At 36.7% G+C, this 16,371-nt stretch overlaps 1 protein-coding gene across 1 annotated transcript in view; it reads right to left on the bottom strand.

Annotated features, from left to right (window-relative positions):
- The window catches only part of CPT1B (carnitine palmitoyltransferase 1B), a gene marked incomplete at its 3' end in the record, with an annotated part of 634,626 nt that overhangs the window by 180,049 nt on the left and 438,206 nt on the right, over window positions 1-16,371 (bottom strand). The window contains 1 exon segment of the mRNA XM_053716281.1: window positions 14,635-14,787. Within this exon segment, the coding sequence (XP_053572256.1) occupies window positions 14,635-14,787 (153 nt within the window).

Here is a 16,371-nt window from a genome sequence, read left to right as displayed (position 1 = left end):
AGGCTATGTAATCACAAACATTGAGATTTACAAAAAACTAACACATATTTTATGTCAGTGGGACAAAGGAAACAATAAAAACAATAATGGCAAGTATTTTTGGAACTTAAATAACGGTTTTGTTATCTATTTCTCTTAAGTCCAAAGGGGTCAGATAATATTTTCTTTCTATAGCCATATTTTATATATCCATCATTATACTAGTAGATGGATTGGATGATCTCAAATATTATAATATGTGTTAACATATTGTTAAAGTGTGTTTTAGATACACTGGTAGTGGATTAAGTGATCTTAAATATTATAATATGTGTTAACATATTGTTAAAATATTTTGAGATATGTTTGACATTTCATAAAGAGAAGAGAAGTTGTGTATACTTTTATGGATCCTTCAATGTCATTGAGCCATGCTCAGATGGTAAGATCTCGCATATTTATAAGAAATAAAGTTATTTTAATTTATTTGAAAATCTCGTTTGCTCCAAAAATTAAGCATAGAGAATACAAAGTCCCAATAGAATCTTTTAGATGTTACACAGGAAGTGATGCTACACTTTATGGGGGAATCTTTTAGATGTTACACAGGAAGTGGAGGGGAATCTTTTAGATGTTACACAGGAAGTGATGCTACACTTTATGGGGGAATCTTTTAGATGTTACACAGGAAGTGGAGGGGAATCTTTTAGATGTTACACAGGAAGTGATGCTACACTTTAATGGGGAATCTTTTAGATGTTACACAGGAAGTGGAGGGGAATCTTTTAGATGTTACACAGGAAGTGATGCTACACTTTATGGGGGAATCTTAGATGTTACACAGGAAGTGGAGGGATTTGGCGCCCAAACAATACAATTAATCAATTAAACTACCATATAGGCTACTTCTAAACTGTATATAAGGCCAGCTGCCATTACCAATATTCTAGTCTTGAGAAAGGCCCTTTTTTGAGGGCAGAAACGCGTTGACATATTGGTAAGCATTACTTTAATCTTTACTTCATTCTCATATTGGATACACTATGTTGTGAATTTCTTTTTTTACAGGGACACTTTTTAGGATACCATAGGAGCAGCTGACAGGTGCTAGGATCCAATCAGCTACTTCAGCAACCACACTCAGGAATTTGGATCTGTTAAAGTAACTAACATTGGAAGGAATCAACTTCCTCACTTTCACCTTGCTTTTCATCACCCATTTTTTCCATTTTTTTGTTTTGATTGACTTATTTTTGTTCTTCACTAACATTTGTTGATCAACTTTTTGAACACTTTTTTGGATTATATTTTATATTTTATTTTTTATGTTATTGCATATTGTGTATTTTATTTTTTATGTTATTGCATATTGTGTATTTTATTTTTTATGTTATTGCATATTGTGTATTTTATTTTTTATGTTATTGCATATTGTGTATTTTATTTAATTATATCTTAACCTCACTGGATTAAGCAGCTAGCATTTTTATATCCATTTGCACTAACTCACTATTTGATTGTATCTATACAATTATTTTGCTACCCCCCTTTTTTTGCACTGCAGTGCATTTTTCTATTTTTTGGAACACTATTTTTGTAACACTAATTTTGAACACTATTGTTTGTACTATTGTTTATTAGTTGTTTGCTTGATGCACTTGTTATAGTTGTACTTAGGCTAATTCTGTTTTATCAGTATACACTCTTATTCTAGTGTACCACTCACACTGATCACCTGTTATTACCTCTGTTTTTATTGTAATTATCAGCTTTGGCCCTTTGAGCCGCTTCTGTAAGATATTCCTGTATTTGTAATTTTATTTATATGTGCTTTTTACATTTTTTATATATAGTCTTTTATTACTGATGCTTTTTAACATGGTTCATTAAATAATCTTCTTTTATCTCTCTGTGAGTATATTTATCCCTTGGCCTCTTGTTGGCGCTGTATTCACTTCTTACTACTTGTGCATATTTTTTGGAGGCTGGTTAGGATCTCTGTTTGGATACAGCTTGGGGATTACCTTAGCGCTTGTACACTACCCCTTTTTCACTATTGACTTGCTTTCTAACCAGTGTACTAGCAGCTTTGGAATCTACTCACTTTGAGGTTATGGATTCCTTCAGTGTCATTAGACAAGAGATTGATTTTGACACTTTATATTTTGACAAAGAAGGTGATGACTGTTTAGATGTTCAAACCATTTTCAAAAACCTTGAAAAACTATTGGTTTCTGAGGTAAAATATAAGGCTGATATATCATTTCTTAAGAAATGCCTTGAACTTGAGATTGTGCCTAAGGGTCTATTAGTCACAAAAGACTGTGCTTTCCCTATATGTAAACCAAAATACTCGATCAGATGGGCAGAGGCATTATCTATTGCCTCAGTCACTTTAATGAACATTATTATAGACTATAGGGAAGAATTAATGCAAGAAACCGATAGTGGAATAAAGGAGGATGAGCAAATTTTGATGAATTTAGAAAATTCAGGTATTGATATCACTGACAGTAAAGTAAATTTAGTCAAGAAAGTCACTAAAATTAGAGAAGACGTGATTACAAAGAAAACCAAAAAGCTGAGAAGAGAACTAGATGAGAAAAAAACAAATGAGGGAGGTAATGATGAAACAATGAATCAAACAGAATTTAATTCTGATGGAAACAATATGGAGGGTGACACACTAGAACAACCAAATCAAATTCCTGAAGATCCACCATTAGGAACACATCAGAGAACACAGCAGGTCAGGTTTGATAGACCTCGTCCACAAATTCCAAGATTCTATATGAATAGATCTCAGAGACATAGGCCATATAGAGAATATAGCCCTAATCGATACGAATGGAATGGGGCTGACAACTATCAGGACCTATACCATCAGATAAGGGATAATAGAAACCATTGGGGGTCACAATATTCTAGATCAGAACCCTATTATAGGCACTATGATAGCCCAGCGCAACCATGGGAACCAACTTCCCAACATAGATTTCAGAGGAATAACTATAGAGACAGAGGAAACTATGGTCAAAATAACTACTCACCGTGGAATCATAGGAGAGGGACACAAAGAAGCTATCATAAAGATGAAAAAGGAAATTACCCTCACAACTACTATTATAGTAGCTGTTGCTAGCGGCTTGTCTATGTAATATCGCCGGACCGGAAGTGACGTCAACGGTTACGTCACTACCGGGTAGCTCCGATATTGGGCTTGAAACTGGTAAGCCAAAACAAAGATACCGGCAATTGAGAAAGAAACAACTGGATAAATCTAAGGCCATATACATGCCTTTTGAATGACCTATATATTTAGATATGTATAAAATTAATCCGGGAAAATTTATATACTTCCGGTTTGCCATATGGGGGAATCTTTTAGATGTTACACAGGAAGTGATGCTACACTTTATGGGGGAATCTTTTAGATGTTACACAGGAAGTGGAGGAGGATCTTTTAGATGTTACACAGGAAGTGATGCAACACTTTATGGGGGAATCTTTTAGATGTTACACAGGAAGTGGAGGGGAATCTTTTAGATGTTACACAGGAAGTGATGCTACACTTTATGGGGGAATCTTTTAGATGTTACACAGGAAGTGGAGGGATTTGGCGCCCAAACAATACAATTAATCAATTAAACTACCATATAGGCTACTTCTAAACTGTATATAAGGCCAGCTGCCATTACCAATATTCTAGTCTTGAGAAAGGCCCTTTTTTGAGGGCAGAAACGCGTTGACATATTGGTAAGCATTACTTTAATCTTTACTTCATTCTCATATTGGATACACTATGTTGTGAATTCCTTTTTTTACAGGGACACTTTTTAGGATACCATAGGAGCAGCTGACAGGTGCTAGGATCCAATCAGCTATTTCAGCTACCACACTCAGGAATTTGGATCTGTTAAAGTAACTAACATTGGAAGGAATCAATTTCCTCACTTTCACCTTGCTTTTCATCACCCATTTTTTCCATTTTTTAGTTTTGATTGACTTATTTTTGTTCTTCACTAACATTTGTTGATCAACTTTTTGAACACTTTTTTTGGATTACATTTTATTTTTTATGTTATTGCATATTGTGTATTTTATTATTTTTTATGTTATTGCATATTGTGTATTTTATTTAATTATATCTTAACCTCACTGGATTAAGTAGCTAGCATTTTTATATCCATTTGCACTCACTCACTATTTGATCGTATCTATACAATTATTTTGCTACCCCCCTTTTTTTGCACTGCAGTGCATTTTTCTATTTTTAAGAACACTATTTTTGAAACACTAATTTTGAACACTATTGTTTGTACTATTGTTTATTAGTTTTTTGCTTGATGCACTTGTTATAGTTGTACTTAGGCTAATTCTGTTTTATTAGTATACACTCTTATTCTGGTGTACCACTCACACTGATCACCTGTTATTACCTTTGTTTTTATTGTAATTATCAGCTTTGGCCCTTTGAGACGCTTCTGTAAGATATTCCTGTATTTGTAATTTTATTTATATGTGCTTTTTACATTTTTTATATATAGTCTTTTATTACTGATGCTTTTTAACATGGTTCATTAAATAATCTTCTTTTATCTCTCTGTGAGTATATTTATCCCTTGGCCTCTTGTTGGCGCTGTATTCACTTCTTACTACTTGTGCATATTTTTTGGAGGTTGGTTAGGATCTCTGTTTGGATACAGCTTGGGGATTACCTTAGCGCATGTACACTACCCCTTTTTCACTAAGTTACAATTATACCTAACACTACACTACAATTAAATTAATTACCTAAATTAAATACAATTAATTACAATTAAATAAAATTATCTAAAGTACAAAAACCCCCCACTAAATTACAGAAAATGAAGAAATTACAAGATTTTTAAACTAATTACACCTAATCTAATCCCCCTAACAAAATAAAAAAAGCCCCCCAAAATAAAAAAAAGCCCTACCCTACACTAAATTACAAATAGCCCTTAAAATGGCCTTTTGCGGGGCATTGCCCCTAAGTAATCGGCTCTTTTACCTGAAAAAAAATTACAATTCCCCCCCCAACATTAAAACCCACCACCCACACAACCAACCCTACTCTAAAACCCACCCAATCCCCCCTTAAAAAAAAACTAACACTAACCTCTTGAAGATCACCTTACCGGGAGACGTCTTCACCCAGCTGGGCCGAAGTCCTCAATGAAGCCGGGAGAAGTCTTCATCCAAGTCGGGCGAAGTGGTCCTCCAGACGGGTAGAAGTCTTCATCCAGATGGCATCTTCTATCTTCATCCATCCGGCACGGGGGCGGGTCCATCTTCAAGACATCCGACGCGGAGCATCCTCTTCTTTCCACGGCTAAACACAGAATGAAGGTTCCTTTAAATGACGTCATCCAAGATGGCATCCCTTCAATTCCAATTGGCTGAAAGAATTCTATCAGCCAATCGGAATTAATGTAGAAAAACTCCTATTGGCTGATGCAATCAGCCAATAGGATTGAACTGGCATTCTATTGGCTGATTGCATCAGCCAATAGGATTTTTTCTACCTTAATTCCGATTGGCTGATAGAATTCTATCAGCCAATTGGAATTGAAGGGACGCCATCTTGGATGACGTCATTTAAAGGAACCTTCATTCTGTGTTTAGCCGTCATTTGAAGAGGATGCTCCGCGTCGGATGTCTTGAAGATGGACCCGCTCTGCGCCGGATGGATGAACATAGAAGATGCTGTCTGGATGAAGACATCTGCCCGTCTGTAGGACCACTTCGCCCGGCTTGGATGAAGACTTCTCCCGGCTTCGTTGAGGACTTCAGCCCGGTTGGGTGAAGACGTCTCCCGGTAAGGTGATCTTCAGGGGGTTAGTGTTAGGTTGTTTTAAGGGGGTTTTAGAGTAGGGTTGGTTGTGTGGGTAGTGGGTTTTAATGTTGGGGGGGGATTGTAATTTTATTTTCAGGTAAAAGAGCTGATTACTTTTGGGCAATGCCCTGCAAAAGGCCTTTTTAAGGGCTATTTGTAATTTAGTGCAGGGTAGGGCTTTTTTTATTTTGGGGGGGCTTTTTTATTTTGTTAGGGGATTAGATTAGGTGTAATTAGTTTAAAAATCTTGTAATTTCTTTATTTTCTGTAATTTAGTGGGGGATTTTTGTACTGTAGATAATTGTATTTAATTGTATTTAGTTTAGGTAATTAGTTTAATTATAGTGTAGTGTTAGGTGTAATTGTAACTTAGGTTAGGTTTTATTTTACAGGTAAATTTGTCTTTATTTTAACTAGGTGGTTATTAAATAGTTAATAACTAATTAATAACTATTGTACCTAGTTAAAATAAATACAAAGTTGCCTGTAACATAAAAATAAACCCTTAGATAGCTACATTGTAACTATTAGTTATATTGTAGCTAGCCTATGGTTTATTTTATAGGTAAGTATTTAGTTAATTGTAGTAATTTTATTTAGATTTATTTAAATTATATTTAAGTTAGGGGGTGTTAGGGTTTGACAGGTTTAGGGGTTAATAACTTTATTATAGTGGCAGCGATGTTGGGGGCGGCAGATTAGGGGTTAATAAATGTAGGTAGGTGGCGGTGATGTTAGGGCCGGCAGATTAGGGTTTAATAATATTTAACTAATGTTTGTGATGCGGAAGTGCGGCGGTTTAGGGGTTAATATATTTATTATTGTGGCGGTGATGTCCAGTTCGGCCGATTAGGGGTTAAAAATTGTATTTTAGTGTTTGCGATGTGGGTGGGGCCTCGGTTTAGGGGTTAATAGGTAGTTTATGGGTGTTAGTGTACTTTTTAGCACTTTAATTAAAGGGACATAATACTCATATGCTAAATCACTTGAAACTAATGCAGTATAACTGTAAAAAGCTGACAGGAAAATATCACCTGAGCATCTCTATGTAAAAAAGGAAGATATTTTACCTCACAATCTCCTCAGCTCAGCAGAGTAAGTTCTGTGTAAAAAGTTATACTCAGCTGCTCCCAGCTGCAGGTAAAAAAATTAAAAAAATGAAGAAATGAACAGCAGCCAATCAGCATCAGCAGTGCTGAGGTTATGAACTCTTACTGTGATCTCATGAGATTTGACTTAACTCTCATTAGATTTCATAGTAAGCTTCCTTTACCTGATTGGTGAAATAATATGAGAGTGCACGAAGCTCATCCTTTCAGATGTCCCGGGACAGACACACTAATATGCTGCTTAGAAATCCTTTACAATGGGAGGTGGCAACTGAGGATTTTTTGAGGTAAAATATCTTTCTTTTTTACATAGAGATGTTCAGGTGATATTTTCTAGTCAGCTTTTTACAGCTATGCTGCATCACTTTCAAGTGTTTAAACATTTGGGTATTATGGCCCTTTAAGAGTTTTATGCTACGGCGTTGTAGTGTAAAACTCTTAACTACTGACTTTAAAATGCGGTACCAGTCTTGACAGGAGAGGGTCTACCGCTCACTTTTTGTCAGACTCGTAATACCGGCGCTATGCAAGTCCCATTGAAAATATAGGATATGCAATTTACGTAAGTGGATTTGTGGTATTTCCGAGTCTAGACAAAAAAAAGTGAGCGGTGAGCCTGTACCTGCAAGACTCGTAATACCAGAGGCGTTAAAAAGCAGCATTAGGACCGGCCAACGCTGCTTTTTAAGGCTAACGCAAAACTCGTAATCTAGGCCAAGGTTTGTTAGGAAAAGAAATACAATTTTCAAATGTAAGAAGTTAAAAGTCTGAATTGTAAAAAAAAAATGTTACATCAAATTGAGTTCCAATGCTGTACAAATAATTAACTGATAACCAGTGTATATAATAACCACATGTTTGAATGTATAGATAAGTTAAATATGGAATTAAGTATATACAATAACCAGTATGGTGTGTATGTATGTGTATATATATATATATAATGTATGTATGCATTTGATTTGCATGTGTATGTATTGTACAGGAAGATATATATATACTGATTACCTGATCAACAGGGGTAACCAAATTCTACTCCCAGATATCACCATATATTAAGGAATCATGACAGATGAAGAGATACATATAGTGAGAATTTATAGTAAAATACTATATAATTCATTATACCTCATCTGTAACATACACTTACCCATGGAATACCCACATAGGGAGATCTATATATGTATATGCCTTATGTATAAATAAGTATCTATCTAATGCATTAGGATTTAATTTTAAACTGATGCATTTCAGATAACAAAAATATTAAATAAACAAAGGGAGATTGATTTATATTAAATTATCTCCCTATGGTAAAGCCCATGTACATAAATGTTTAATAAGGCAGTGACCAAATAAGCCATGAACACATGAATACTTATTTAAATATATCTGGTCAATTTATGAAGTCTAGCTCACAGATTAGATAAACGAATATGTGTATATATGTATGTAAGAAAAATGAAATGTAAGAAATAGTTCACTTTCATGGCACAACTCACAATCGCCATCTTGTGGCCAGTTAGTAAAAGTACAACCAGCTATACTTAACATTGGGTGAATTATTCCCAAAAGTTAATGTGTTCATCCAATCACAGCATTGCAGATCATCACACATCGCTGAATGGCTGTTAGAGATTAGGGCGGAGTTGTAGTTCAGGATAAATTGGGTCTGAAAGTGCTTTCAATTTTTCCCTGAAAGAGAACTTTGAATCCAGGGGTCCGATCCGATATGCAGCGTCGCCCGCAAAAGCCGGTGACGCCAGATTTTGCGTGATTTTGGTATTACATATACAGTGTAGCATACAAGTTACGGCTATATATTTCACCCGTCGCTCGCAATTTTTACTCCCATAGGCTAACATGGGACCGCGTCGTAATCGGTATCCAATATCCAGCGCAAGGCCTTACGTGGCAAAAATGGAGAAATCTTACTCCATTTTCACCTCGTCATAAAATGCAGCCGTAGCAGGCCTTGTGCTGAGTATTGGAGCACCGTAACTCCTGAAAATGCCTTCAAAAATAAACTAACACCTAACGCATGCGCAATGTCTATCTACCTGTCAACCACAATCCCCCACCGTATTAACTAATAAACTGTATTAACCCCTAAACCGCCATAGCCCACATAGCCTATTAAATGTATTAACCCCTAATCTGCCGTCGCCAATGTCGCCACCACTATAATAAAGTTATTAACCCCTAAACCTAAGTCTAACCCTAATCCTAACACCCCCCTAACTTAAATATTATGTAAATAAATCTAAATAATATTACTTTCATTGACTAAAGTATTCCTATTTAAAACAAAATACCTATAAAATAAACCCTAATATAGCTACAATATAACTAATAATTACATTGCAGCTATTTTAGGATTTATTTTTATTTCACCGGCAACTTTGTATTTATTTTAACTAGGTACAATAGCTATTAAATAGTTACTAACTATTTAATAGCTACCTAGTTCAAATAATTACAAATTTACCTGTAAAATAAAACCTAACCTAAGTTACAATTACACCTAACACTACACTATCATTAAATTAATTTAATTAATTAATTACAATTAGCTAAAATTAAATACAAATAAATAAAATAAACTACAGTACAAAAAAAACAAACACTAAATTACAGAAAATAAAAAAAATACAAGAAGTTTAAACTAATTACACCTAATCTAAGCCCCCTAATAAAATAAAAAAGCCCCCCAAAATAATAAAATGCCCTACCCTATACTAAATTACAAATAGCCCTTAAAAGGGCTTTTTGCGGGGCATTGCCCCAAAGTAATCAGCTCTTTTACCTTTAAAAAAAGAAATACAACCCCCCCCCCCCAACATTAAAACCCACCACCCACACCCAACCTTACACTAAAACCCACGCAATCCCCCCTTGCAAAAACCTAACACTACCCCATTGAAGATCACCCTACCTTGAGCCGTCTTCACCCAGCCTGGCAGAAGTCTTCATCCGATCCGGGCAGAAGAGGTCCTCCATCCGTGCAGAAGTCTTCATCCAAGCAGCATCTTCTATCTTCTTTCATCCGACGAGGAGCGGCACCATCTTGAAGACCTCTGACGCGGAGCATCCTTCCTGGCCGACGGACTAACGACGAATGAAGGTTCCTTTAAATGACGTCATCCAAGATGGCGTCCCTTGAATTCCGATTGGCTGATAGGATTCTATCAATTAAGGTAGGAAAAAGCCGATTGGCTGATGCAATTAGCCAATCGGATTGAAGTTCAATCAGATTGGCTGATCCAATCAGCCAATAGGATTGAGCTCACATTCTATTGGCTGATTGGAACAGCCAATAGAATGCGAGGTCAATCCGATTGGCTGATAGGTAGCTATTAAATAGTTATTAACTATTTAATAGCTATTGTACCTAGTTAAAATAAATACAAAGTTGCCTGTAAAATAATAATAAATCCTAAAATAGCTACAATGTAACTATTAGTTATATTGTAGATATATTAGGGTTTATTTTATAGGTAAGTATTTAGTTTTAAATAGGAATAATTTATTGAATTATAGTAAATTTATTTAGATTAATTTAAATTATATTTAAGTTAGGGGGGTGTTAGGGTTAGGGTTAGACTTAGGTTTAGGGGTTAATAACTTTATTATAGTAGCGGCGATGTTGGGGGCGGCAGATTAGGGGTTAATAATTGTAGGTAGGTGGCGGTGATGTTAGGGAGGGCAGATTAGGGGTTAATAAAATTTATTATAGTGTTTGCGAGGCAGGAGTGCGGCGGTTTAGGGGTTAAAACATTTATTATAGTGGCGGCGAGGTCCGGTCAGCAGATTAGTGGTTAATAAGTGTAGGTAGGTGGCGGCGACGGTTGGGGGGGGCAGATTAGGGGGTAATAAATATAATATAGGTGTCGGCGATGTTAGGGACAGCAGATTAGGGGTTCATAGCTATAATGTAGGTTGCGGCGGTGTCCGGAGCGGCAGATTAGGGGTTATTATAGGGTTTGCGATGTGGGGGGGCCTCGGTTTAGGGGTACATAGGTAGTTTATGGGTGTTAGTGTACTTTATAGCACAGTAGTTAAGAGCTTTATGTTCCGGCGTTAGCCCATAAAACTCTTAACTACTGACTTTTTTTTGCGGTTGGAGTCTTGTCGGTAGAGGGTCTACCGCTCACTTCTTCCAAGACTCGAAATACCAGCGTTAGGCAAATATAGGATACGCAATTGACGTAAGGGGATCTGCGGTAGCCTTGAGTCGCGGAAAGAAAGTGAGCGGTAGACCCTTTCCTGTCTGACTCTAAATACCAGCGTTAGATAAAAAGCAGCGTTAGGACCCCTTAACGCTGCTTTTGACGGCTAATGCCAAACTCTAAATCTAGCCGTTGGTTAGCTAACTATTTTACTTAAACAGACAATCTTACTTTAACAGAGAATCAATACAGCAGATCCACACAGTGACACATATAATCATACACACACACACACAGTGACATATACAGTCATACACACACACACCATGACACATATAATCATATACACACTCAGTGACACATATAATCATACACACACACACACACAGTGACACATACAGTCATACACGCACAGTGAAACATATAATCATACACACACACACAGTGACACATACAGTCATACACACACACCATGACACATATAATCATACACACAGTGACACATATAATCATATACACAGTGACACATATAATCATACACACAGTGACACATATAATCATACACACAGTGACACATATAATCATACACACAGTGAAACATATAATCATACACACACACACAGTGACACATACAGTCATACACACACACCATGACACATATAATCATACACACAGTGACACATATAATCATATACACAGTGACACATATAATCATACACACAGTGACACATATAATCATATACACAGTGACACATATAATCATACACACAGTGACACACATAATCATACACACACACACACACAGTGACACATACAGTCATACACACACACCATGACACATATAATCATACACACAGTGAAACATATAATCATACACACACACAGTGGCACATACAGTCATACACACACAATGACACATGTAACCATACACACACACCATGACACATATAATCATACACACAGTGACACATATAATCATACACACACACACACACACACACAGTGACACATATAATTATACACACACAGTGACACATACGATCATACACACACACCGTGACACATATAATCATACACACACGCACAGTGACACATACATTAATACACACACACACACCATGACACACATAATCATACACACACACAGTTACACATATAAACATACACACACACACACAGACAGTGACACATATAATCATACACACACGCACAGTGACACATACATTAATACACACACACACACACACCATGACACACATAATCATACACACACACAGTTACACATATAAACATACACACACACACAGACAGTGACATATATAATCATACACACACGCACAGTGACACATACATTAATACACACACACACACACACCATGACACACATAATCATACACACACACAGTTACACATATAAACATACACACACACACAGACAGTGACATATATAATCATACACACACACACAGTGACACATACAGTCATACACACACACACACCGTGACACATAAAATTAAACACACACAGTGACACATACAATCATACACACACACACCCCGTGACACATATAATCATACACACACAGTGACACATACAATCATACACACACACACACAGTGACACATACAGTCATACACACACACACCGTGACACATATAATCATACACACACAGTGACACATATAATCATACACAAACTCAGTGACACATATAATCATACACACACACACAGTGACACATACAGTCATACACACACACACCGTGACACATATAATCATACACACACAGTGACACATACAATCATACACACACACACCCCGTGACACATATAATCATACACACAGTTACACATATAAACATACACACACACACAGTGACACAATTAATCATACACAAAGTCAGTGACACATATAATCATACACACACACACACACACAGTGACACATACAGTCATACACACACACACACAGTGACACATACAGTCATACACAAAGTCAGTTACATATATAAACATACACACACACAGTGACACATACAGTCATACACACACACAGTGACACATACAGTCATACACACACACACAGTGACACATACAGTCATACACACACACACACAGTGACACATACAGTCATACACAAAGTCAGTTACATATATAAACATACACACACACAGTGACACATACAGTCATACACACACACAGTGACACATACAGTCATACACACAGTGACACATACAGTCATACACAAACACAGTGACACATACAGTCATATACGCACAGAGTCACACATATAATCATACACACACACACACAGTGACACATATAATCATACACACACACACAGTGACACATATAATCATACACACACAAAGTTACACATATAAACATACACACACACAGTGACACATATAATCATACACAAACTTAGTGACACTTACAATCATACACACACACAGTGACACATACAGTCATACACACACACACACACACACACACAGTGACACATACAATCATACACACACACAGTGACACATATAATCATACACACACACACAGTGACACATACAGTCATACACACACACACACCGTGACACATATAATCATACACACAGTTACACATATAACCATACACACACACAGTGACACAATTAATCATACACAAAGTCAGTGACACATATAATCATACACACACACACAGTTACACATATAAACATACACACACACAGTGACACATACAGTTATACACACACACACACACACACAGTGACACATACAGTCATACACAAACACAGTGACACATATAATCATACACACACACATATAATCATACACACACACAGTGACACATATAATCATACACACACAAAGTTACACATATAAGCATACACACACAGTGACACATATAATCATGCAAACACACACCGTGACACATATAATCATACACAAACTCAGTGACACATATAATCATACAGTGACACACACACAGTTATACATACACACACAATGATAGATTTACACATACAGTGACACATACACAGTGACACATACAGTCACACACACACACACAGTGACAGATATACACATACAGTGACACATACACAGTGACACATACAGTCATACACACAAACACACACAGTGACAGATATACACATACAGTGAAACACACACAGTGACACATACAGTCATACACAAACACACACACATAGTGATAGATATACACATACAGTGACACATATACACAATGACATACACACAGTGACAAATACACTCAGTCATACACACAGTGAAACATACAGTCATTCGCAAACACGCACACACACAGTGATAGATATACACATACAGTGACACATACACACAGTGACAAATACACTCAGTCATACACCCAGTAATAGATATACACACACAGTGACAAATACACACAGTGACATATACAGTGATAAACACAGTGACACACATATAGTAACACACATCTAGTGACATACATATGTCCAGTGCTTCAGAATTAGTGACACACACTAACCTGCTTCAGGAAGGCAGAGTCTGTCCCCACGTACTGTGACATTAGGTACAGGCAGAAGAGGTGGCGGTCTATGCCTTGTCCCGTCATTGCTAAACGGTACATCAGCTGGTGGCACTCGGCTGCCGTTCTGTACAGTGCCAGGCGCTTCTCATGCTGTAGATCAGATAAGAAACATCAGGTGGTTGCAAGGCGAATATACCCTCTAGCTGTATGTTATCTTCCCTCTATTTAGTACTGTGTGTGATCTGTGTGTTATCTTCCCTCTATTTAGTACTGTGTGTGATCTGTATGTTATCTTCCCTCTATTTAGTACTGTGTGTGATCTGTATGTTATATTCCCTCTATTTAGTAATGTGTGTGATCTGTATGTTATCTTCCCTCTATTTAGTACTGTGTGTGACCTTTATGTTATCTTCCCTCTATTTAGTACTGTGTGTGATCTGTATGTTATCTTCCCTCTATTTAGTAATGTGTGTGATCTGTATGTTATCTTCCCTCTATTTAGTACTGTGTGTGATCTGTATGTTATCTTCCCTCTATTTAGTACTGTGTGTGATCTGTATGTTATCTTCCCTCTATTTAGTACTGTGTGTGATCTGTATGTTATCTTCCCTCTATTTAGTACTGTGTGTGATCTGTATGTTATCTTCCCTCTATTTAGTGCTGTGTGTGCTGTGTATGTTATCTTCCCTCTATTTAGTACTGTGTGTGATCTGTATGTTATCTTCCCTCTATTTAGTGCTGTGTGTGCTGTGTATGTTATCTTCCCTCTATTTAGTGCTGTGTGTGCTGTGTATGTTATCTTCCCTCTATTTAGTACTGTGTGTGATCTGTATGTTATCTTCCCTCTATTTAGTACTGTGTGTGATCTGTATGTTATCTTCCCTCTATTTAGTACTGTGTGTGATCTGTATGTTATCTTCCCTCTATTTAGTACTGTGTGTGATCTGTATGTTATCTTCCCTCTATTTAGTACTGTGTGTGATCTGTATGTTATCTTCCCTCTATTTAGTACTGTGTGTGTGATCTGTGTGTTATCTTCCCTCTATTTAGTATTGTGAGTGATCTGTATGTGATCTTCCCTCTATTTAGTACTGTGTGTGCTGTGTGTTATCTTCCCTCTATTTAGTACTGTGTGTGATCTGTGTGTTATCTTCCCTCTATTTAGTACTGTGTGTGATCTGTATGTTATCTTCCCTCTATTTAGTACTGTGTGTGATCTGTATGTTATCTTCCCTCTATTTAGTACTGTGTGTGTGATCTGTGTGTTATCTTCCCTCTATTTAGTACTGTGTGTGATCTGTGTGTTATCTTCCCTCTATTTAGTACTGTGTGTGCTGTGTATATTATCTTCCCTCTATTTAGTACTGTGTGTGATCTGTATGTTATCTTCCCTCTATTTAGTACTGTGTGTGATCTGTATGTTATCTTCCCTCTATTTAGTACTGTGTGTGATCTGTATGTTATCTTCCCTCTATTTAGTACTGTGTGTGATCTGTATGTTATCTTCCCTCTATTTAGTACTGTGTGTGATCTGTATGTTATCTTCCCTCTATTTAGTACTGTGTGTGATCTGTATGTTATCTTCCCTCTATTTAGTACTGTGTGTGATCTGTATGTTATCTTCCCTCTGTTTAGTACTGTGTGTGATCTGTATGTTATCTTCCCTCTATTTAGTACTGTGTGTGATCTGTATGTTATCTTCCCTCTATTTAGTACTGTGTGTGATCTGTATGT

The sequence above is a fragment of the Bombina bombina genome, chromosome 6, assembly GCF_027579735.1.
Source record: "Bombina bombina isolate aBomBom1 chromosome 6, aBomBom1.pri, whole genome shotgun sequence".
Taxonomy (NCBI): Eukaryota; Metazoa; Chordata; class Amphibia; order Anura; family Bombinatoridae; genus Bombina; species Bombina bombina.
This window is presented reverse-complemented; position numbering and strand designations above follow the sequence as displayed.